We start from the raw sequence: 26,790 nt of genomic DNA on the forward strand, positions 1-26,790 counted from the left end.
ATCAGCCAAAACATTATGACCGCCCCATGTAAAAAAAAAAAAATTTTTGAAAAAAATAAAAATTAATTTTTGAAAAAAAAATATATTTTTGAAAAAAAAATTACTTTTGAAAAAAAAAAATTAAAAAAAAAATCATTTTTGAAAAAAAAAAATCACAAAGCTCTGAGGGGAATTATAGCTCCTCTCACAAAGCTCTAAGGACAATTATAGCATTATAGCTCCTCCCACACAGCTTGGAGGGAAGTTATAGCTCCTCCAATACAGCTTTGAGGGGAATTATAGCTCCTCCCACACAGCTCAAAGGGGAATTATAGCATTATAGCTTAGCATTATAGCTCCTCCCACACAACTCTGAGGGGAATTATAGTTTCTCCCACACCGCTGTGAGGGGAATTATAGCTCCTCCTACACAGCTCTGAGGGGAATTACAGCTTAGCATTATAGCTCCTCCCACACAGCTGAGAATTAGAGCTCCTCCCACACAACTCTGAGAGGAATTATAGTTTCTTCCACACCGCTGTGAGGGGAATTATAGCTCCTTTTAAACAGCTCTGAGGGGAATTATAGCTTCTCCCACACAACTCTGATGGGAAATGTAGCTTCTCCCACACAGCTCTGAGGGGAAATATAGCTTCTCCCACACAGCTCTAAGGGGAATTATAGCTCCTCCCACACAACACTAAGGGGAATTGTATCTCCTCCCACACAGCTCTGAGGGGAATTATAGCATTATTGCTCCTCCCACACAGCTCAGAGGGGAGTTATAGCTCCTCCCACACAGCTCTGAGGCGAATTATAGCTCCTCCTCCAACACAACTCTGAGGGGAATTATAGCTCTTCGAACAAAGCTCTGAGGAGAATTATAGCTCCTTCCACAAATATCATCATGCCATCTAAAGGAAAGAGATCTAAAGCTGCAAAGATACGCTGGACTAAACTGGATCCAGAGCCCCACAGCAGCATAGTGGATATGGAGGTTTGTGACAGTGAATGTGCCCAGGAGGTACATAGTGAACCTGTGGTGTCATTTTCATGTTCAACTCAGTGTCAAGTTCAAGAGCACAGTGACAGTGTGATGGGCACTTCTGAAAACCATGGCATGCAAGAACCATGTGTACCAAGTGAGATTTCTGTGCAGGCATCATTTCATCAGGGTCATCATGGCTATGGAAGGTTAAGGAACAAACAGTGTACATGCATGGCTCTGACATTTTTGGCATACCACAGTGAGCTTGATGATGTGAGAAAGGGTGATCTTGATCAAATACTGAAGAAGGGCAACAGCTTGTATGGCTCAACAATAAAACAGCTAAAACAAAGAAATGTCTATCAGCATCAACACTTGACAATGGAAGAAGTGCCCCTTCAACACTGACAAATATGAGTATAACGTTGTTAAATCTCCAGTGTTATCGGGATGTATGAGAGACACGGTAGACGGTGACAACCAAGGTTGGTTTGTTGACCTCTCCACAAGACTTCAGTGCCTCAATGCAGATGTTACACATGCACTTTTTATAGTAGTGCCATATTGCATTGCATTGTTCAGAGACAAGTCTGGGAGATATGGACTGTTTGATTCTCATAGTCGAAATAAGGATGGACTTCCTGCCACTGGAAAAGGAAAAGCTGTTATGATCACTTTTACACATTTGAGTGATATGGGGGCAAGGATTTATAAGTTGTATGAATTGCTCCTTACAGACACCAGAGGCCCTATTGATGGACTGCAGTATGACTTCATGCCAGTCTCATTTCATCGTGCAAGACGTCTGTCAGATGGTTTGCTGTCCCCACTGGTGCAATCTGACAAACCACATAATGCAAAGCATGTGGAGAACAAAGTGACACAGATGACCAAAGATGTAACACACACTGGATTCCCAGCCAGCAAGCATTCTCCACGGTCAGTTGATGCGAAATCCTCACAGGGCATATGGAAGGACAGTAAGGCATTGTCCAAATTAAATGCACAGAGACGACAAAAACTGAAGACAAGACACAGAAATGAAAGAAGGCGTGATTTCAAGGCTACAAAGATGTCTGTCACCAATAAGAAAAGGACATACATCACCAGCCGATACAGAGCAGATGCTGATTTTAAGTTGAAGCAGAAGCAATATATCATTCGCAAATATGCAACAGATGCCAATTTCAACTTGAAGCAGAAGCAATACATCACCAGAAAATATGCGACAAATGCAGATTTCAACTTGAAGAAGAAGCAATACATCACCAGAAAATATGCCACAAATGTCGATTTCAAGTTGAAGCAGAAGCAATACATCACCAGAAAATATCATAATGATCCTGCTTTCAGAAAACGTCACTTGCAACATTGCATGAGTTACATGAAAATGAAGCGTCAAACTCAAGCAGATTTTCGCATAACCCATAAGATGCAATGTGCCTTCAAAATAAGAATGAAATACAGACGATGGACTCGTGTCATGCGGGAATGCAGTCAACCAGTGGACAACAGCCTAATGCAGACAGCTATATCCACTTTCCATGAATGCATTAAAGCTGGGCCAACATTTGTGTGCACGATGTGTCATTGCACCCTTTTCCCTAACCAAGTGAAACATTGCATTCACAGCAATTACAAGAAGAATCTACACATTGTTGCTGCCTGTTTGACAGGGAAATATGTCCATGTGTGCAACAATCACTGTCAAGGACCTGAACAATGCACCGTACCAGATGAAAGGACCAAAGAATGGATTTGTCACAACTGTGATTTACATTTAAAAGCAGGACACAAATCATCCATCGCTGTAGCTAACAACATGGAGCTGGCGCCCATTCCCCCAGAGCTCTGCGATTTGAATGTGCTGGAAAGACAACTTTTGGCCAAAATACTGCCATTTGCCAAGATCATCACACTTCCCAAAGGTCGACAGGCAGCTATACATGGCGCTGTAGTGTGTGTGCCATCCGAGGTGGAAACCACGGTCAATACTCTACCAAGATCGCACAGCAAATCCCAGTTACACAGAGTGAAGCTGAAAAGACGTCTGACTTACAAAGGCCACCAGCTGTTTCATTATGTCAACATGGGAAATGTAGTAGCAGGTCTGTCAAAACTCATTGACACACACCCCGACTACAGTGACATTTCAATTAGAGTGGATGAGACAATCGCTGATGATGGGATGGAACTCGACAGTTGTGACGAAACTGAAATGATGGAGATACTTGAACGCATCGAAAATTGTGATCCATCAGAGGTACAGTCTGCATGTTTACCGGCTGCTTCTGAGCAACAGGAAGGCCATGACCAACAACCTCCCAATGCAGAGGATGAGAAGGATACACTAAGACCTGGAATTGGCCTAGACAGTTGTTTGCAGCCATCTGACCTTGGAGAGGAAGCACTGACACACGGTGATGGAATATTCAGCATTGCACCTGCACAAGGAAACACACCTGTCAGCTTCTTTAAAGTTCCTAGGCTTGAGGCAATGGCTTTCCCTGTTCAGTTCCCTACTGGACAGAATACATTGGACCAGGCAAGACAAGTCAAACTGTCCCCGAGCATGTATTTCAATGCAAGGCTTTTTTGTGTTGATACTCGTTTTGCAAGAGACACAAGCTACCTCTTCTTTGCGCAGTTTGTCACAGAAACACACATGGCCAAAAGCAGCATGTCCATCCAGTTAAGGAAAGGAAAACCCAATACCAGGGATGGACGGAAAATATCCAACAAGCTGCTACAGGACAAGTGTGAGGTTGAGAGGTTGGTGCGAAACCGAGATGCCACAAGGTTCATGCAACCACTGAGAGGGAGTCCAGCTTACTGGGATAAAAATCTGAAGAATTTGCTAGCCATGGTCAGACAATTGGGTAAGCCAACATTTTTTTTCTTACCTTCTCTGCTGCAGAATTCAGATGGCCAGAGGTAATAACGGCAATAAAGGCACAACAAGGTCAAAAGGTGGATTTTGCGGGGCTAGACTGGGCTGAAAAGTGTGACATTCTTCGAGGCAACCCAGTGACCACCATGCGCATGTTTGACAAACGGGTTGATGCTCTGATGCGAGAGCTGCTGTTGGGTCCTGCACAGCCAATTGGTGAAGTTATCGATTACTTTTACCGGGTTGAATTTCAGGCGAGAGGGACCCTCATATACATTGTCTCTGTTGGGTAGCAGGAGCTCCTATATTTGGACAAGACAGTGATGACAAGGTGTGTGCCTTTTTATAGATCATAACATCTCATGCCAGCTGCCTGATGAAGCCAAACAGGCCTTACTTCACAGATTTGTAACAGAACTTCAAATGCACAGCAGATCTCATTCAAAATCATGCAAGAAAGGTAACAGAGTATGCAGATTTGGATTTCCAAAGCCACCTATTAGAAAAACGAGGATAACTTACCCGATGCCAGAAGAACAAGGAAATTGTGCAATGAAACCACAAGCAGCCAAAAACAAACTGAAACCAGTCTGGGATTTGCTTAATAACCCAAAAGTGCAGCTTGAAGACATGTCACAGCTACTGGCACAGTGTGATATGACTTTGAATCAGTACAACTCCTACATTCAGGCATTGACCTCCTCAAGCGTGATTCTAATGAAGCGTGATGTCAAGGACTGCTGGGTGAACAACTATAATCCACATTTGCTGACGGCCTGGAACGCCAACATGGACATCCAGTACATTCTTGATGAGTATGGTTGCATCATGTACATGTTGTCCTACATATCCAAGCCAGAACGGGAGCTGAGTGACTATCTCAAAACAATAGTCAAAGAAATGAGCCCAGAAACAGCGACAGAACGAGAAGAAATGAAAGAGGTTCTTCAGGCTTATTCAAAACACAGAGAGGTCAGCGCCCAGGAGTCTGTGGCCCGTACGTGCAGCCTGAAAATGAAGTCTTGCTCACGTGAGGTTGTTTTTCTGCCAACTGGTGACAACGCACTGAAAATGAGTCTCCCGCTCAGTGCATTGCAGAACAAACCAGCCGATTCTCTTAATGTGTGGATGACGAGTTTTGTCGACAAATACAGAGCCAGACCTGAAACACCAGAGTTTGAGTCCATGTGTCTGGCAGACTTTGCATCCCATTACAGGGTTGTCTATGGCAAGCAGAAGGAAGATGGCAAGCAAAAGGAAGACAGCAAGCGTGTCAGCCTATTGAATGAAATGGGAATGATTCAAAAACGCACGAGAGGGAAGCCTGCAATCATCAGGTACGCACGCTTCTCAGAGAAGAAGGACCCTGAGAACTACTACGGCAGACTGCTTAAACTGTACCTCCCCCACCGTTCAGAGTCATCACTGAAAACTGTAAGGTTCCCAACACACCAGGATTTTTACAAAGGCGCCTGTGTGAGCTTACCAGGAGAAGAAGCAATCCAAGCAGTGTCTGCAATTGTTACCAGCAACCAAAAGAAGTTCGAACAACACAACAAAATTGTGGAACAAGTCTTGGATGACTTTGTAAAAAACGGACCTGTTGAAGATGCTTGGAACACCTTTGCCCCAGAAGCTGAGTTGGATAGGTTGGAATGTGTAGAGGAACGCAAAGAAGGGGAGCCACTTCATGAGAATGAACAAGATGATGTTCCGGAGTATACACGTCACAAACAAACAGGTGGAATTGCGCTTACTGTGAAAGCCCCACAAATGTGCCCTGATTTCCTTCGGAAAATGTACAGAAACCTTAACCGGACACAAGCTCAGACATTCTACTCAGTTTGTGACTGGTGCACTAACCGTGTGCGTGGCCTAAATCCTGACCCATTCTATTACTTTGTCACTGGTGGTGCAGGGACAGGCAAATCACACCTGATAAAGTGCATCTATGCTGAGGCGACAAAGATACTCTGTAAACTTACCAGACTACGTGAGGAAGCAGACATATCCATGCCCAGCGTTTTACTAACTGCATTTACAGGAACAGCAGCTTTCAACATTTCAGGCAACACATTGCATTCTCTGCTGAAGTTGCCAAGAAGCTTGAAGCCACCCTACCAAGGACTTGCAAATCTAATAGATGAAGTGAGGGCACAGCTGTCAAATGCGGAGATCATTGTTATTGACGAGGTGTCAATGATTTCAAAGCCCGTTTGCCTACATCAACTGGAGATTACAGCAAATCAAAGGCAGTAAGAAACCTTTTGGTGGTATGTCAGTACTAGCAGTAGGAGACTTTTACCAGGTCACCCCGCTGGGAAAAAGTAAGCCACTCTGCGTGTTTGAGGAAAATACCAATGACGTCTGGAAAGACAACTTTCAGATGATCACGCTGACAGAGATCATGCGACAGAAGGAAGACATTTCATTTGCTGAGCTTTTGAATGGAATCAGAGTCAAGCAGAAGACTGGCACCTTAAGCAATGATGACAAAGCTCTGCTTGCTCAGGCTTTTACAGATCCCATCCACTGCCCTAACGACGTGCTACACATATTTGCCACCAACAAAGAGGTTCACAAACATAATGCTGCAACTGTGTCTGTTCTCCATTCAAACGTCACCAACATAGATGCCGACGATTACAGAAAAGACCCTAAGACAGGAGTGATGCTGAGGCAACACCAACCTTTCAAAGGACACAAAGACAATCTGATTGACACACTGCAAGCAGCTGAAGGTGCCCGTATCATGATCACAAGAAACATTGATGTAGAAGACGGGCTTGTTAACGGGACATTTGGCAAGATTGCAAGAATAATCATCCAGACTGAGAATGGTGCTACTACGGTAAACAAGCTTGGGCTTGTGCTGGACAATCCAAATGCAGGACAGAGATACCGTAACAAGTTGTCTTGTGATGCTGACAACTTGGTGTACATAGAAAGGGTAGAGGAAAACCTGAGACAGAAAGGAGTTGTTCGCAGGCAGTTCCCCCTGAAGTTGGCTTTTGGATGTACGATTCATAAGTGTCAGGGGATGTCGATACAGTCGGCAGTGGTCTCATTGAAACGGGTCTTCCAACCGGGAATGGCCTATGTTGCTCTGAGTAGAACGACTACACTACAAGGACTGTACATAACCGACTTTGATGAGAAGAAGATCTTTGCTGATCCTGAAATCACAGCTTCCCTGGATTCAATGAAGAATGCATCACTGGAAAGTGTTATGCCCCTCTTAAAGTTTCTACAGACAACAGACAAACAGCAAACATTAACAATTATCTATCACAACACGGAAGGATTACCAGCTCACATTGAAGATATCAAATCTCACCATGAGTTGACACTTGGAGATGTTTTATGTTTCACTGAAACTCATCTCTCAGGCTCTTCTGTTGCTGAAAGTCTCCAGCTGGAGGGCTACAACCTGTTCAAACGCAACAGACACCTCTCGTACACGAACCTTCCTGACATTGCAAGTAAAAGTGGCGGAGGTGTCGCCTTGTATGTCAGAAACCATTTCAAGGCCTATGAAAAGCAGCATCATCACAATGTGACTGACTTGGAGTTCTTGGTTGTCAAACTGGAGTCCCCTGTACAAGCTTTCATCGCTGTCATTTACAGGCCACCGGATTACAGTATTGGCCAATTCCTTACTAACCTGCTGGGCCTCTTGGAATCTTTGGAAATAATGGATTGCCAACCTATAATACTCTGTGGAGATTTCAATGAAGATTTTCTGTGCAGAGAAAAGAAGCCAATATCTGACCTTCTTCACTCAAGAGGATATACCCAACTGGTCTGGGCAGCCACCACAGAAAAAAACACACTGTTGGATCACATTTACATCTCCAGGGTGCAGCAGTGTCTCCAGTCAGGAGTACTGCACAGTTATTACAGCTATCATGATCCTGTGTATTGTGTTTTGAGCAGTGGTTGTGAACACGCTTAGAGCCTGCATAAACAGGGCATGAGTGTTGCCAGGAAACAGTGGTTGTGAGACAGTGGTCATCAAACAGATAATAAAGTGGCAATGAGGGTCAGTTTATGTGGCCATAGTTATGTGGGACCATTTACAATTAGCTAAAAATCATTCTCTATATTTCATGTTCGGTGTACTTGTTAGACACTGAACTCACTTACTCCCCCCCCATCCATCACAGACATCTCTCCTCATCATATAGTAAGAGGAATACCGCGCTGTAGTGCACCCAAAAAGGGTACCTGTTCGTGAAATATTGTGAATGACCAAATAGGGGATAACCAAAATAGTGATGAAAATAACTTAGTGAAAAAAAAAACAAAAAAAAAAAAAACTACATAATAACAAAAGCAACCACTCTATGTGAGATACACACACTAATACAACAATATAACAAATATAGCAGCGCTGTAAATAGGAGTAAATACTAGTACCAGTGTTGAATGGGACTAATTGGTTAGAACCCAAATTAAATAACTAACACAGTTCTTGAAACCTAAATCAATAAGTGTTCACTGGACAGTCCTAACACAGTGAATAAAGTCCAAATAAATGTTGTGAAAATACATAGGCTCAGACCCCATTTTTTTAAAGCAGGAAATGTAAAATAGAAAAAATTCCTCCACCGCACCACTGTCGTAGCTGACAATAAAATAAAATGCGCGCTTGCCAAACGGCAAGCACAAGGGGGCTTGCGACCTTAACCCAGTCAGGGCCTTTCATAGGATGGGCTTGTAGAAAATGACATGCCACTTCATACAGCCAAAGGGTGATGATACCGCAAGTCCACCAAGTCACAGGAAATCACTCTTATCATGGAGATTAATAAAAGACTCCTAGCTTGGGGGTTGTTCTCATTTAGGGGTACCCCGGGAAAAGAGAGGGAAACAACATAGCGTAATCCTCGTTTTGAGGTTTATTAAAAGAATTAAAATAACACTTACAGTGTAGCAGATTCAAATAAGCATAAGAAGCCGGCTGGCTAAAACGATCACCCGTCCTGCAGACGGTAGATGCAGCACGTCAGGTCGCCCTATCACACTGTCCTCATCACACTCACCCTCTCCTTCCTGTGCTATAGCCTGCTTGCTGATTAGTAAGACAAAGAAACAGCAAGGAGCAAAACTGCAGAGAAACTGAAAATTTGTAAGGGTTTAAAGTATATGCTTTAATGAATTGCCTTGTATCCAAAAAGTTCAAAAAGTTGACTGTTCAAAATGTTGTGAAAAGACATAGGCTCAGACCCCAGTCTTTAAAGCAGGAAATGTAAAATAGAAAAAATTCCTCCACCGCACCACTGTGGTAGCTGAAAATAAAATGCGCGCTTACCAAACGGCAAGCACAAGGGGGCTTGCGACCTTAACCCGGTCAGGGCCTTTCATTGGATGGGCTTGTAGGAAACGACATACCACTTCATACAGCCAAAGGGTGATGATACCGCTAGTCCACCAAGTCACAGGAAATCACTCTTATCATGGAGATTAATAAAAGACTCCTAGCTGGGGGGTTGTTCTCATTTAGGGGTACCCCGGGAAAAGAGAGGGAAACAACATAGCGTAATCCTGGTTATGAGGTTTATTAAAAGAATTAAAATAACACTTACAGTGTAGCAGATTCAAATAAGCATAAGAAGCCGGCCGGCTAAAACGATCACCCGTCCTGCAGACGGTAGATGCAGCACGTCAGCTCGCCCTATCACACTGTCCTCATCACACTCACCCTCTCCTTCCTGTGCTATAGCCTGCTTGCTGATTAGTAAGATAAAGAAACAGCAAATAGCAAAACTGCAGAGAAACTGAAAATTTGTAAGGGTTTAAAGTATATGCTTTAATGAATTGCCTTATATCCAAAAAGTTCAAAAAGTTGACTGTTCAAAATGTTAATACAATGTATAACGGAAATATACCGCCAGTTCGCTTGTGATGCAATATATTGAAATTATATGTACACCGTGTAAACTGTTTTTGACACACTTGATTTTTGGACACGAGTCCGTCAGGTGCTACGCTTTGGCTGGGGCGGAATAAATCCTGGTAACCCTTAAGTCTGTGTCCGACAAAGTCATTTACCGATATTTCTACCTTCTACATCATTAGCACTTGTGCACTTTTTAAATTTGATCAATCAATTGGTTAGTGTAATGTTTACTATCTTTACTCACTACAAACACTCCACACAGTTACTCTGCCCATCTGCCCAGTTCAACCTTTCCACAGTTACTCCAACCACAGAACAGTTACTCCGCCCACTCCAGTTGTAGAGGCAAGAACACTTTTCACAATTTCCCCAGAAATTGTACCTTTTCTAGTTATTAAGTGTTCTTGCATAGCAAGACCACTTACTGTTATCTCACATATATATTATTCTTATTATTATAGCCAAATTTACCACCCTAACTCCTCCCACAGTTTTTACACTACATAGACAAGTAATATACCGAAACGTGCGGATTGTTCCCGAATGGTGTGCTATTACTTTGTGGAACGTTTCACCGAATGGTTCACGAAATATCGTCATTTTTGCGGCGAAATTGGTCCCATAGGAATGAATGGGGAAACTAGAGTGGGAGATGACAAAAGCTGGAAAATCAGAACATGATTTCTAAACTGCCGCCACTCCCTCATTTTCAAGCCCACCTACACAAATCTTATATCAAAACGTTCAGCTATCCCTGCTGCCACTAAACATGTCCACGACTAAGCCATAGTCCTGATAGTTTTCACAATATGACCATTTGTTTGCAACTCACGCCGTCCATTGACATTCATTGAAACTACACTCTAGCCCCCTCCAAATTTGAAGGGCAATTTCTAAACTGCGACTGTGCCTCCATTTTTAATATTTCAGAGACATACTATACATCAAAATCTAGGTCTGGGTCTTGTGATTCTCACAATATAAAGATCTTCGCTGTAGGATGTATAGTTTTTAAAATACGGCCATTTGTTTAGAGGTCATTTCAGGAAATTTTAGCCATTAATCAGAGTGTACTGTTAGTGTTTGTTTTGTTGCCATGGTTACCAAAGCTTCTGTTATACACAGGGGGGAAGGTGGCTGGAGCATCTCAGCTGATTACAGAGCCCGGGGGAGGGGACAGACACACCATGTACTGATTTATAATAGAGGAATATGATGGGGCCGTTTTGATGGGGTAATTCTGATGGGGCAGTTTTGATGAAGCAGTATTTGGGAAGCATAAACAGGGCATGAGCGTTGCTAGGAAACAGTGGTTGTAAACACAAGATGCTGAGACACTCCAAATGCATGTGACTTCATCTGCTAGACTTGATAATGCTTGTAGACTCCTCCCACAGTTTTCACACTACAGAGACAAGTAATATACCGAAACGAGCGGATTGTTCCCGATTGGTGTGTTATTACTTTGTGGAATGTTTTGCCGAATGGTCCACGAAATGACGTTTTTGCGGCGAAATTGGTCCCATAGGAATGAATGGCGAAATGTTCAAAACTAGAGTGGGAGGTGACAAAAGCTGACAACCCCATGATCAGCCAAAACATTATGACCACCCCATGATCAGCCAAAACATTATGACCGCCCCATGTAAAAAAAAAAAATATTTTTGAAAAAAAATAAAAAATTTTTGAAAAGTAAAAAAATAATTTTTGAAAAAAAAAAAAAATCATTTTTGAAAAAAAAAAATTACTTTTGAAAAAAAAATTATTTTTGAAATAAAAAAATTCATTTTTGAAAAAAAAAATCATTTTTGAAGAAAAAAAAATCATTTTTGATTAAAAAAAATTCATTTTTGAAAAAAAAAATTACTTTTGAAAAAAATGTTCAGCTCTTTCAGCGAATGATGGAACTTTTTTACTACTATTTATACTTTTTAAAATATTAAGCTTTTTAACACTTTTCACAGTTACTCAAGCCACTCCACCCCACCCAGTTACTCCGCCCACTCCAGTTGTAGAGGCAAGAACACTTTCACAATTTCCCCAGAAATTGTACCTTTTCTAGTTATTATTATTATTATTATTGCCAAATTTACCACCCTAACTCCTCCCACAGTTTTTACACTACATAGACAAGTAATATACCAAAACGTGCAGATTGTTCCCGAATGGTGTGCTATTATTTTGTGGAAAGTTTCGCCGAATGGTTCACGAAATATCATTGTTTTTGCGGCGAAATTGGTCCCATAGGAATGAATGGGGAAACTAGAGTGGGAGGTGACAAAAGCTGAAAAATCAGAACATGATTTCTAAACTGCCGCCACTCCCTCATTTTCAAGCCCACCTACACAAATCTTATATCAAAACGTTCAGCTATCCCTGCTGCCACTAAACATGTCCACGGCTAAGCCATAGTCCTGATAGTTTTCACAATATGACCATTTGCTTGCAACTCACACAGTCCATTGACATTCCTTAAAACTACACTCTAGCCCCTTCAAATTTGAAGGGCAATTTCTAAACTGCGACCGTGCCTCCATTTTTAATATTTTAAGAGACATACTATGTATCAAAATCTAGGTCTGGGTCTTGTGATTCTCACAATATAAAGATCTTCACTGTAGGATTTATAGTTTTTAAAATACGGCCATTTGAATTACTGCATAGTTACACAACAGACAGGACCATGATAGATGTAGTATTAAGCAGTATTTGTGAAGCATAAACAGGGCATGAGCGTTGCTAGGAAACAGTGGTTGTAAACACAAGATGCTGAGACACCCCAAATGCATGTGACTTCATCTGCTAGACTTGATAATGCTTGTAGACTCCTCCCACAGTTTTTACACTACATAGACAAGTAATATACCGAAACGTGCGGATTGTTCCCGATTGGTGTGCTATTACTTTGTGGAACGTTTCGCCGAATGGTCCATGAAATATCGTCGTTATTGCAGCGAAATTGGTCCCATAGGCATGAATGGCGAAATGTTCAATGTCATTTAATTGGTGTGCTATTACCTTGTGGAACTTTGTGAAAAGCTAAAATATACCGGTGTGAATCCGGCCTCAATGTCATTTAATTGGTGTGCTATTACTTTGTGGAACGTTTCGCCGAATGGTCCACGAAATATCGCCGTTTTTGCGATGAAATTGGTCCCATAGGAATGAATGGTGAAATGTTCAAAACTAGAGTGGGAGGTGACAAAAGCTGACAACCCCATGATCAGCCAAAACATTATGACCACCCCATGATCAGAAAAAACATTATGACCACCTAATAAAAAAAAAAATATATATATTTTTGAAAAAAAAAAATCATTTTTGAAAAAAATCATTTTTGAAAAAGATAAATAAAATTCATTTTTGAAGAAAATTTAAAGAAGAAAAAATTAAAAAAAAAAATTTTTGAAAAAAAAAAAAATGGAAAAAAACATTTAATTTTTGAGAAAAAAAAAATCATTTTTGAGAAACATTTAAAAAAATAAAATTCATTTTTGGAAAAAAATAATTCATTTTTGAGAAAAAAAATAAAATTCATTTTTGGAAAAAATGTTCAGCTCTTTCAGCTAATTATGGGACTTCAACTTTTTTACTACTATTGATATTTTTTAAAATAGTTACTCAAGCCACTCCACCCAGTTACTCCGCCCACTCCAGTTGTAGAGGCAAGAACACTTTTCACAATTTCCCCAGAAATTGTACCTTTTCTAGTTCTTATTAGTGGGAATGCTTTAGCAGTCCCACTATTCGTTTTTTTATTTATTTTTCTTATTCCGTACGTTTTTTGGTTCTGCGTAACTTCTGCATACTTTCAGCTATTAAAACCATTCAACTATCGAAATGTTCGTCTCTTTTAGCTGATGTGTGCTCTTTTTCAACTTTTTTTTTTTCTACCATTTATAGTTTTTAAAATATTAAGCTTTTTATCACTTTTTTTTAACATTGAAGTCTATGGGAGCATGCTTGAAATCCTTAAATTCTTCTTCCGCTCCCAAAAGTTTCAGCTCCTTCATACTTTCACCTAGGGACACCAAACAAACTTTAAAATGTTCACAAAATATTCAGCTATCTGGCTATATCTTTTCAGTTTGATATCTTTTACAGTTTTTGAGAAAAAGCTTTTTGTTTAGAGGTCATTTCAAGAAATTTTAGCCATTAATCAGAGTGTACTGTGTTTTGTTTTGTTGCCATGGTTACCAAAGCTTCTGTTATACACAGGGGGGAAGTGGCTGGAGCATCTCAGCTCTGATTACAGAGCCCGGGGGAGGGGACAGACACACCATGTACTGATTTATAATAGAGGAATTTGATGGTGGCAGTTTTGATGGTGGCAGTTTTGATGGTGGCAGTTTTGATGGTGGCAGTTTTGATGGTGGCAGTTTTGATGGTGGCAGTTTTGATGGGGCAGTTTTGATGGGGCAGTTTTGATGGGGCAGTTTTGATGGGGCAGTTTTGATGGGGCAGTTTTGATGGGGCAGTTTTGATGGGGCAGTTTTGATGGTGGCAATATGATGGGGCAGTTTTGATGGTGGCAATATGATGGGGCAGTTTTGATGGTGGCAATATGATGGGGCAGTTTTGATGGTGGCAATATGATGGGGCAGTTTTGATGGTGGCAGTTTTGATGGTGGCAGTTTTGATGGTGGCAGTTTTGATGGTGGCAGTTTTGATGGTGGCAGTTTTGATGGTGGCAGTTTTGATGGTGGCAGTTTTGATGGTGCAATATGATGGGGCAGTTTTGATGGTGGCAATATGATGGGGCAGTTTTGATGGTGGCAATATGATGGGGCAGTTTTGATGGAGCAATTCTGATGGGGCAGTTTTGATGGTGGCAATATGATGGGGCAGTTTTGATGGTGGCAGTTTTGATGGTGGCAATATGATGGGGCAGTTTTCATGGGGCAATTCTGATGGGGCAGTTTTGATGGTGGCAATATGATGGGGCAGTTTTAATGGGGACAATTTTGATGGGGACAATTCTGATGTGGCAGTTTTGATGGCAGTATGATGGGGCAGTTTTGATGGCGGCCGTTTTAGCAATTCAGCATTCCCACGCATTTTCCCCAGGAAATGCATTTTCTAGTTATTCTTATTATTATAGCCAAATTTACCACCCTAACTCCTCCCACAGTTTTTACACTACAGAGACAAGTAATATACCGAAACGTGCGGATTGTTCCCGAATGGTGTGCTATTTTGTGGAACGTTTCGCCGAATGGTTCACGAAATATCGTCGTTTTTGCGGCGAAATTGGTCCCATAGGAATGAATGGGGAAACTAGAGTGGGAGGTGACAAAAGCTGAAAAATCAGAACATGATTTCTAAACTGCCGCCACTCCCTCATTTTCAAGCCCACCTACACAAATCTTATATCAAAACGTTCAGCTATCCCTGCTGCCACTAAACATGTCCACGGCTAAGCCATAGTCCTGACAGTTTTCACAATATGACCATTTGTTTGCAACTCACGCCGTCCATTGACATTCATTGAAACTACATTCTAGCCCCTTCAAATTTGAAGGGCAATTTCTAAACTGTGACTGTGCCTCCATTTTTAATATTTCAGAGACATACTATCTATCAAAATCTAGGGCTGGGTCTTGTGATTCTCACAATATAAAGATCTTCGCTGTAGGATTTATAGTTTTTAAAATACGGCCATTTGAATTAGTGCACAGTTACTACATCTATCATGGTCCTATGTATTGTGTATTGAGCAGTATTTGTGAAGCATAAACAGGGCATGAGCGTTGCTAGGAAACAGTGGTTGTAAACACAAGATGCTGAGACACCCCAACTGCATGTGGTCATACCTTCATCTGTTAGACTTGATAATGCTTGTAGACTCCTCCCACAGTTTTTACACTACAGAGACAAGTAATATACCGAAATGTGCGGATTGTTCCCGATTGGTGTGCTATTACTTTGTGGTTCACGAAATATCGTAGTTTTTGCAACGAAATTGGTCCCATAGGAATGAATGGCGAAATGTTCAAAACTAGAGTGGGAGGTGACAAAAGCTGACAACCCCATGATCAGCCAAAATATTATGACCACCCCATGATCAGCCAAAACATTATGACCGCCCCATGAAAAAAAAAAAAAAATATTTTTGAAAAAAAAAATTTTGAAAAAAAAATATATATTATTGAGAAAAAAATATTTTCGAAAAAATAAAAATCATTTTTGAAAAAAATGTTCAGCTCTTTCAGCTAATGATGGGACTTCAACTGTTTTACTACTATTTATACTTTTTAAAATATTAAGCTTTTTAACACTTTTCAGTTACTCAAGCCACTCCACTCCACCCAGTTACTCTGCCCACTCCAGTTGTAGAGGCAAGAACACTTTCACAATTTCCCCAGAAATTGTAGCTTTTCTAGTTTCAATTTTATTTTGTCTAATTCTTCATAGTAGTGCAGAAGTTTTCTCATTGACAGAGGTGGTGTTACTGGCCACATCACCAGGTGAAAATAGAGGAGAAAAAAAAATCGAATGCAGCCATCACATCTAACAATTTGTAAACTGCAATAGGTTACATTTTTGCTTTGGTTTTAATACGATTTTAACCACTTCAATATAGCTGTATGTACATATGTCCTTCTGTTGCGGTGGTTATACCGGGATCACGATTGAGGTTGTGGTGTGTGTGTGTGGGTGGTGGCTTATTTTTTTTTGTAATTTCCTACACGGTAAAAGTAATCCTATGGTGGAAGGGAGATTTCATCACTTCGGGTTTTGGTTTGTTTAGAAGCCGTTGCTGGCTTTTAACATTGCAAATCAAACTGATCTGTTTGATCTGCTGCTTTTGGAGGCCAGAGGTGAGATATGAGGTCCAATAAACCCCATATCTCTGTTCATCCCTTGTGATAGCAAAAATAACTAGAAAAGCTACAATTTCTGGGGAAATTGTGAAAAGTGTTCTTGCCTCTACAACTGGAGTGGGCGGAATAACTGGATGGAGTGGCTTGAGTAACTGTGAAAAGTGTTAAAAAGCTTAATATTTTAAAAAGTATAAATAGTAGTAAAAAAGTTGAAGTCCCATCATTAGCTGAAAGAGCTGAACATTTTTTTCAAAAATATTTTTTTTTTATGGGGCGGTCATAATGTTTTGGCTGATCATGGGGTTGTCAGCTTTTGTCACCTCCCACTCTAGTTTTGAACATTTCACCATTCATTCCTATGCGACCAATTTCGTCGCAAAAACTACGATATTTCGTGAACCATTCGGCGAAACGTTCCAGAAAGTAATAGCACACCAATTAAATGACATTGAGGCCGGATTCACACTGGTATATTTGAGCTTTTCACAAAGTTCCACAAGGTAATCGCACACCAATTAAATGACATTGAACATTTCACCATTCATTCCTATAAGACCAATTTCGCCGCAAAAACTATATTTCGTGAACCATTCGGTGAAACGTTCCACAAAGTAATAGCACACCAATCGGGAACAATCCGCACGTTTCGGTATATTACTTGTCTCTGTAGTGTAAAAACAGTGGGAGGAGTCTACAAGCATTATCAAGTCTAGCAGATGAAGTCACATGCATTTGGGGTGTCTCAGCATCTTGTGTTTACAACCACTGTTTCCTAGCAACGCTCATGCCCTGTTTATGCTTCACAAATACTGCTCCATACACAGTACACAGGACCATGATAGATGTAGGTACTATGCAGTAATTCAAATGGCCGTATTTTAAAAACTATAAATCCTACAGCGAAGATCTTTATATTGTGAGAATCACAAGACCCAGACCTAGATTTTGATGTATAGTATGTCTCTGAAGTATTAAAAATGGAGGCACGGTCGCAGTTTAGAAATTGCCCTTCAAATTTGAAGGGGCTAGAGTGTAGTTTCAATGAATGTCAATGGACGGTGTGAGTTGCAAACAAATGGTCATATTGTGAAAACTATCAGGACTATGGCTTATCCGTGGACATGTTTAGTGGCAGCAGGGATAGCTGAACGTTTTGATATAAGATTTGTGTAGGTGGGCTTGAAAATGAGGGAGTGGCGGCAGTTTAGAAATCATGTTCTGATTTTTCAGCTTTTGTCACCTTCCACTCTAGCTTCCCCATTCATTCCTATGGGACCAATTTCGCCGCAAAAACGATATTTCGTGAACCATTCGGCGAAACGTTCCACAAAATAATAGCACACATTCGGGAACAATCCGCACATTTCGGTATATTACTTGTCTATGTAGTGTAAAAACTGTGGGAGGAGTTAGGGTGGTAAATTTGGCTATAATAATAAGAATAATAATATATATGTGAGATAACAGTAAGTGGTCTTGCTATGCAAGAACACTTAATTACAAAGTTGGGGGGGAATTTAATTTAAAGCGCCCAAAATATTCAAAAATGTTTGGGCATTGCATAAGAAGTAGTACCATTTGATTCAAATCAAGCCTAAAATGTTCGTTCTTGGCTGGAGCATATTTCACTGCAGTGAATATTTTGTAGCTTGATTGCTGACCTTTTTTACATTGTGTCTCTCTCATCTAGCATTATTTGCTGTAGAATGTACAGTAAAGCTATGAGGTCACCTGTGTGGGGATCAATGTAATCTACATGCACAGTGTTGCATGCAATAGTAAAATGTATTTTTCTTTGTTTTTGTTCTTGCAGATGAGAAGCCCTGCTCTAGAGTTGCGCAAAAAAAGATGGTTCAAGGTATTGTATCAGTGCCTAAATGTGCAGGGTTGATGTAACCAAATAAGTTGTGTGTGTGTGTGTGTGTGTGTGTGTGTGTGTGTGTGTGTGTGTTTTTTGGGTTTGGGTTTTTTTTTTTTTTCTCCCCCTGAAGTGCATCTTGTGCTAGTACTAAAAATGTCTTCATTAGTCAATATAAAGAATTGTGCAATTGGTATTTCTTTACTAGAGTGCTTTATGCATATTAAAACAGTTTTTACCTGGGGAGAGACACTCTCTTTAAAGCCAAACTCCAGGTGTGTATGTAATATAGAAATGTATTCAGTTGACTGCTTCCTTTTTTGTATAAATAATTTGAAAGACATTACAGTAAAGCTGAGCCTGTCGTAACCACATTATAGCTGTTAAGTCTTTCTTTTCCCTACCTCTGCTTTTGTGAAACTTTGTGGTTCTATTCCTTTGTTTACTGATGGTTGTGACTGCGTGGCTTAAATGACCACTACACACAAAACAAAGCTGAGCTTAGTGGTGGCCTATGCTGGTGGACAACATTGAAATTCCTTGTTTCCGCTTAATATCGGGGCATTTTTTCAGTTATCAATCTTCTAGAGCTGTACGATTCTGGCCAAAATGAGAATCTTGGTTTTTTTTTTTTTTTTTTTTTTATGCATTAAGGTGAAAAAACATCCGACAGTACCGGAAAATGGGGGCATTTTTACTGACCTGACCCCTCGAAAGTCCCGCGCTCGCCCCCGACATCCTCTTCGCCGCTCAGCCTGGCCGTTGAATGGTTACAGTGGATGGATTGAAAGCAGCGCAGCCATTGGCTCGTGCTGCTGTCAATCACATCCAATGACGCGGCACGCCGGGGGCGGGGGGGAGTGGTACAGTGAGCGGCTATGCCTTCTGGCTGTATCACAGGAGCGCAAGCTCACCATGCGAGGGAGCTTGCATGAAGGTGTCGAGTCCTTGCAGGGGGGAAGCCGAGACAGCTGCCGAGGGACCCCAGAAGACCACTCTGTGCAAAACGATCTGCACAGTGGAGGCAAGTGTAACATGTTTTGTTATTAAAAAAAAAAAAAAAAAAAATAGAAAGGCAGCTACCGAACACACCGCTCAGCCGAACAAGAACCAATACGAATAACTCTTCCCCCCCCCCCCCCAAATACGAGACAAGGCTTTGTCTTGAGGTTCAAACAGGAATCGACTCATTTATTATCACACATGGACACAACAGATAAAATGACTCGCTCTTTCCCCCCTCACCCTTGTAAAAGAAGGCGGGTTAAACTGTCCAATGACAATAGACACACAGGTCAGGTGTGTTCAAACTTCTCATCAATAAACAGTCTTATCAGCAGGGGGCAGCTGGAGGAATCCCCCCTCCCTCCATAGAGTTGCACATACTGTGATATCCAAGGCAGACACAATAGAACATTGGAGTACAGCCCCACCCAAACTAGCACAGCAAATAGTACACAACACGATGAGACGGCACACATTTATATATACAGCATTGAGTCTGGCTAGCACAGATCAATGGGGTTCTCATTCACCTTGTGCCCCTATTAGTATCACAATGGCATATCCAGGCTCCCCAGAGTCTGTGTCTTGGGGGAGATGGACCTGAATCTAAAGTAATGCCACCTCAAGGGTCCCTAGGCATACAGCTCACAAAGAGCACTGTTCCCACAAATGCCAGGGCCCATAATCGGTTAGCAAGGGGCTGGCATTCAGTCCCGGCTAGGTCTGTCACATTGTCTGTCACAATTATCTTTAGTGATCCTTTAACTTGAAACCAACAAATGTCAGAAAAAGGTTTTGGTGGTTAAACTTTTTGCTCATTTTTACACAGTCTATTCTATTGACAAACTGTTACAATGTTTATAGTTGAGTTTCACTGCTAAAGAATGTTGATTTTTGCCAGACTGCCGGGGTTTTTTTTTTTTTTTTTTTTCCTTCCTTTTGATGGCTGTGGCTTCAGAAGAGCAAAGAATTCTTTGCATTGCAAGAATCGTTAAACACTTTTCAAGAACGCAACGTGGAAAAAAAATTGCGATAACGATTCTTGACTATTAATCGTGCAGCTCTACAATCTTCACATGTATGATCTTTCAGCCAGAAATGTTACGAATGATCGCCAGACACGTAAATTGAGGTTTTTCTACTGTGCTGCTGTTGCAGGCTTATCCTCTTCTCCATTCTTTGTGGCTGCTGGATGTCACTCCTGTCCAAAAAAACAAGAGAAATAGCCCAGGGACTTTAGATGAGGTGAGAGGATTAGCCAATGTTCAAAGCGAACACTGAGACAAAATCAATATTAGTTTCAAAATGTTATGTAACGGAGCGGCAACAGCAATGATTGTGAGTTACCCGGCATAATAGCCAATGCACACAACACAGATGAAAGTAAATATACACAGATTTATTACAAGTGTTATACATCAATGAGCAACAATTAAAAATTGAAAGTTGCTAGGTCAGTAAATACATACACAATAAAAAAAATTAAAATGTACGTATGGACAGGAAAGTATGTAGACATAATGTAGACATCAATAATACCCAGCATGTACCGGCATAAAACAAGCCTCAAATCCCTATGTATTTTGCAAGACCCTGCTCGCTTCTTCAGGGGCGGATGCATGAATGTTGTATCTGCAATGTAAGTGATAAGATCAATAGATGTATATTGTTGATAAATGGGGGAAGGTGGAATGATTGGCAAGAGAGGTCTGAAACAAAGACCTCATGCTTACCGAATGGCTGAGATAAATCGCCAAACGCTGGATATCAAGATGGCGGTCGTGTAGTGCATCCAGCTCGGGAGCTGAGGAGGCGGAACAAAAGCCACAACGGGAACTTCCGGAGGATCCAGCACGGTCTGGATAGAGTATTTCTCACTGCAGTCTCCACTTGAAAATCATGTCAAGAAAATGTCTGCAAGGATGCACATATGTCAGAGGGCATAATAATTGCAAAATGAGTTTAATGTATAGGGTTTTAAAATGTAATTTTATATATACATATCTCTATCCAATTGTCAAGTTGTGAATCAGAATCCCAGCCGTGCTGAACGTCCAGATGTACCCACAAGGGCCGAAGGCTACGCCCCCAGCGTCATGTACAGGCGGTGACGCATGGGTGTCCGTAAGACATCCACCATCAAAGGGGGTGCTCAGTGTTCGCTGTGAATATTGGCTAAACCGCTCTTACCTCATCTAAAGTCCCAGGGCTATTTCCTCTTGTTTTATTTGCATACTGCTCCCAGGGGGCCTTTCTGGGCTGAGCTGTGTCCTCTTTCGCTGTTTGTCTTTCATGGCGGTGGTTTTCATTAGGGGTGCAACGGATCTAAAAACTCAGATTAGATCGTTCCTTGAATCAGAGTCACGATTGGATCATTTTTCGGATCAGCAAATAATTGAATTCGCAAAAACTTGTGAAAATTCCACCACCATATAGTCCCCACTGTAATATTGGCAGAGTATGGAGGGATGGATGGATCCATGGATGTGACTGCAATTGTCAGAGCAGCGCTGTGGGCACTACAGATCCAGCCCACAGTGCTGCTGCCATCCGATCTCTCCCCTCCACTGTACAGTTTAGTACACAGAGGGGAGAGAGGAACCGACGTCATGGTTTAATTACAAGTGATCGCTCTGTCATTTGACGGAGCAATCACGTGGTAAACGGGCGCCGGGTGTACCAAGATGGACGCCGCTTCGGAGCTAGGCCGAAGCCGCTGCCTTTCCTAAAGCCGAGGCAGAGGAGCGCTCCGAATCGCGTGGTGTGCCAAACCTAACAGGTTGACCCGTTCAGATCACGGATCGGTGACTATCCGTTGCACCCCTAGTTTTCATCCAGCTCGGGGGCTGCGATGTGCATAGGGGAGTTCTGTTCCTGATCTCTTGCTGTCCTCCCCTGTCTGTTCACTGACGTAACTGAGGTGTGGGTCATCCTGGACGGTTGGGTGGTTGTTGCGTTTGTGCACCCCTTTAATAGTGGATGTCTTACGGACGCCCATGTGTCACTGCCTGTACATGACGCTGGGGGCGTAGACTTTGGGCCCTTGGGGGTACATCTGGACGTTCAGCATGGCTGGGACAACCTGATGATTGGATAGAGCGGTCACATTTCTAAGAACAAACTGACAACCATTGGATATTTTTCACTCCATTGAGGTACAACTTTTTTACTTGACACCTATTGGGTTTGTTACATAGTCTTTATACACATGCAATACTTATATAATTTCTATATTGCCCCGTAGTCTCTCTTGTTCATACCAGCTTCATAACCATGTTGGTCTGCATTCATGTATTTACTATATTCCATATCTCAAATAGTCCTTCATATCAACATACTCTAATCAGCTTTAATTCATTTATTTACATCTTTATGTATATATAAATTTACATTTTAGAACCCTATACATTAAACTCATTTTGCAATTATTATGCCCTCTGATATATGTGCATCCTTGCAGACATTTTCTAGACATGATTTTCAAGGGGCCAATTGGAGACCGCAGTGAAAAATACTCCTATCCAGATCGTGCTGATCCTCCGAATGTTCCCCTGTTGTGGCTTTTGTTCCGCCTCCTCATCTCCCAAGCTGGATGCACTACACGACCGCCATCTTGATATCCAGTGTTTGGCAATTTATCTCAGCCATTCGGTAAGTATGAGGTCTTTGTTTCAGACCTCTCTTGCTAATCATTCCACCTGCCCCCATTTATCAACAATATACAACATTCATGAATCCTGTAGAAGCGAGCAGGGTCTTGCTAAATGCATAGGGCTTTATTGATGCTTGTTTTATGCTGGTACATGCTGGGTATTGATGTCTACATACTTTCCTGTCCATATGTATGTACATTTTAAATTCTTTTTTTTTTTTTTGTATTTACTGACCTAGCAACTTTCAGTTTTTTGTTTGCTCATTAATGTATAACACTTGTAATAAATCTTTGTATATTTACTTTCATCTGTGTTTTTGTGTGCATTGGCTATTATGCTGGGTAACTCACAATCGTTGTTGCCACTCTGTTATATAGCATTTTGAAACTAATAAATTGATTTTGTCTCGGTGTTCGCTGTGAACGAACGTTGACTAAACCTCTTTAACCTCATCTAAATTACCAGAGCTATTTCTCGTGTGTGTGTGTGTGTTTGATTTTTTTTTTTTTTTTTTTGGAGGGCAGAGGCTTTGGCGCTGTGCATGTACACTGCTGCATTCAGAAGACAAGTAAAAAAAGGCGCAAAACAGGTATACCTCACATAACTGTTCCTAAATAGTCCAATGGTAGGATGGGTGTATATAAATATATATACAGGAGGAAGTCAATCAGGGCTGCCACCAAAAAAAGACCAGAAGCAAGGTCCAATAGGCTGAAGAAGATAAAACAAGGAAAAGGGGCGCCTCTGAGTATATATCAATAATCATTTATTTACAACAAACAATATCCACTCACATGGAAGACTGTAGTATTATGTTCCGGTGCGTCTCTGAGTAGAGGAGAAGCTGGAGGACCACAAGTCTCAGCAAGTCCGTGCAGTGCTGGTCCCACATCAGGTCCTGGCAAGGATGGATGGTGGTGACTGGACACGGCAGGGGCTCCCTCAGATCTCCAGATGGCACTTCCGGGTTGTAATAGGTTTAAAACGGCATAGACCAACGGTCTGTGGGTTCCAAGGAGGGGGTAAGGGGACGCCAAAGCCGATCGCCGGGCGTGCTGCAGTATGAGGCTCGTACGGCTCCGTGGAAGAGATGGTGACGGCCGTACAGGGAGCCAGAACGAGGCCTGGAAAGCAAGCACAGCGCGGCGCCGGATCGTGACGTCACAGCTATGCGACACGTTTCTGAGTCTGCGCGCTATTGGTGACAAGAATAGCGGCACTCCTTTCTCAAGCATGAGGGGCGGATGTTATGGCAGTCATTTTGTAGTCTTTGGGGGGGGGGGGGGGGGGGCGGGGTTAAGTATGATAAGCGATACCAGGATACACTGCAACTAGAGGCAATACTAGATATAATACACATGAAAGTGGGGCACAAGTTGGAAAATAAATATACGAAGTTATTACATAAAGTATCTATACATGCATATATAAGTATATAGATGTACATAAAAATAATAATAAAAGCTAGTACACATCCACGGGCAAAATAAAACCTGGTGCATAAACATCCAGTGTGGACCATGAATAAGAACATATATGTATATCTATTAAAAGTCGGGATGGTACTTTAAAAATAATAATAATGATAGGTAAATACCAGATAAAAAAAAAAAAATATATATATATATATATATATATATATATATATATATATATATATATATATATATATATATATATATATATATATATATATATATATATATATATATATATATATGATACACAAGAGATTTAAAATTGGTAATTATGTGAACGTGAATATCAGTACATACCATTAGTATAATTAACAATGAACACAGTCCACAGGGAAATAATGGGAAAAGGAGCAGGGGATGGGGAGATAAAAGGGGGAAGGGGAAAGGGGGGGGGGAGGGGGAGTTTTGGGACGAAAAAAGAAGAAAAAAGAGGAGGATGGGAAAAGGGAGAAAAGGGCAGGTGGGGGGACGGGGAATAGAATATACTTACTTATGGACCCGCCACCCCCACAATAATAGATATGCTAGTGTGTATACAACCTGTAGTAAGAATGATATGAATATAAACATACTGTATATAAGCAATATATATCTACAATATGGTGGCAATCTCGATACCCTCATTCAAGCCCCCAGGCGAGAGGACGTCGAGATTGTAAATCCAGAACGTTTCCCTTGCACAGAGCTTTTTGAAACGTTCGGCAGGGGTATATGACTTGGGGATTTGTTCAATTACCCATACAGTAAGGCCCGTGGTGGATTTTTGGTGAAACCCGGCAAAATGTCGTGGGACACTATGCATGTCCTTGCCACCCTCTATCAGTCTTCGGTGTTGACCGAAACGCTGCCTGAGGGGGCAGATTGTTCGACCGACATAGATCAGTCCACAAGGGCACATGAGGCCGTAAACTACAAAATCTGAAGAACAATTGTGGAATTGATCTATCTGGTATGTTTTACCTTTGGAAAAAAATGACTTTTGTCCATGTTTAACAAAGGCACAAGTTTTGCATAGGACTTTTTTGCATTGATACATGCCAACCAGAGGTATAAGTGTGGTGGCATGATCGTTGGTCACAGTGGTTTTGAATTTGCTTGGGGCAATTTTGCTTTTCAAATTGGGTGCTTTACGGTAAGTAATTCGTGGTACTGTAGGAAGGAGAGTTTTGAGAAGGGGGTCCTGTAGTAAAATCCCCCAATGTTTTTTCATGATGTTTTCCATTTTTTTATATTCGAAGTGAAAGGTCGTGATAAATCTGGTGGAGTGATCTGTTGGGCAAGTATTTGTTTTGGCTGGTTTGCCTTTGGAATAGGATGCACATGCTTTATCAACTAGTTCTTTAGGGTATTGTTTTTCAGCGAATTTGTTTTTTAATGAGATGCTGGAAGCCGCGTAATCACTATCAAGGGTACAGTTCTGTCTGAGACGGCAGAATTGTCCCTTTGGTATATTTTTCGTCCACTTAGGATAGTGGCAGCTGTGGAAATGTAAAAATGAGTTGCCGGCAGTTGGCTTGATATAATTTTTGGCAATAATTCTGTCACCCATATGGCCCAATTCCAAATCGAGATATGCTAAGTGAGTAGAATCAAAGGTATGGGTGAAGGCAAGTCCATAGGGATTGTGATTACAATGGTCCACAAATGATGTAATCTGGTCTGGAGAGCCGTCCCAGATCACGATTAGGTCATCTATATAGCGCCCAAAGAAAATGATGTTTGCTGAGTGGGGGTTGTTTTGCCATATGAAGTTTTTCTCCCAGTACCCCATAGCTAGGTTGGCATAGGAGGGGGCGAAGTTAGCCCCCATGGCGGTCCCCTGTGCTTGTAGGAAGAACTCACCATTAAAATCAAAATAGTTGTGGGTTAAGCAAAAAATTGGTAGCCTCCATGATGAATGCGGCTTGTCTGGGGTTTAGAAGAGGGTCCTGGGCAAGAAAGAATTCCAGAGCTAATAACCCAAATGAATGAGGGATGGAGGTGTAGAGTGAAGTAACATCCAATGAAAGCCACAGGTAAGTGGACTGTTTGGTTTTACCACAGAATCCCTGCGGTGGGAAAGGTAAGTGGAGATTTCTAAGGAATCTTACATTTTTCATATGAATTGTCGCCTTTTAAAAGTAAATGTTGTCATACCTAAAAGTCACCACTGGGGGCTGTACCTTGTCATGCTTTCCTTAGATCGCTCTGTCTCTGCAGAAGCTGCAGACTTT

At 41.4% G+C, this 26,790-nt stretch overlaps 1 protein-coding gene across 2 annotated transcripts in view; it reads left to right on the forward strand.

Moving 5' to 3' along the window:
- The window catches only part of CHAF1A (chromatin assembly factor 1 subunit A), a 693,562-nt gene that overhangs the window by 25,671 nt on the left and 641,101 nt on the right, over window positions 1-26,790 (forward strand). For both annotated transcript variants that reach the window (XM_073594763.1, XM_073594760.1), the window contains exon 2: window positions 18,397-18,441. In XM_073594763.1, the coding sequence (XP_073450864.1) occupies window positions 18,397-18,441 (45 nt within the window). The remainder of the gene's footprint in view (window positions 1-18,396; window positions 18,442-26,790) is intronic.

This window comes from Aquarana catesbeiana, linkage group LG01 (genome assembly GCF_042186555.1).
Source record: "Aquarana catesbeiana isolate 2022-GZ linkage group LG01, ASM4218655v1, whole genome shotgun sequence".
Taxonomy (NCBI): Eukaryota; Metazoa; Chordata; class Amphibia; order Anura; family Ranidae; genus Aquarana; species Aquarana catesbeiana.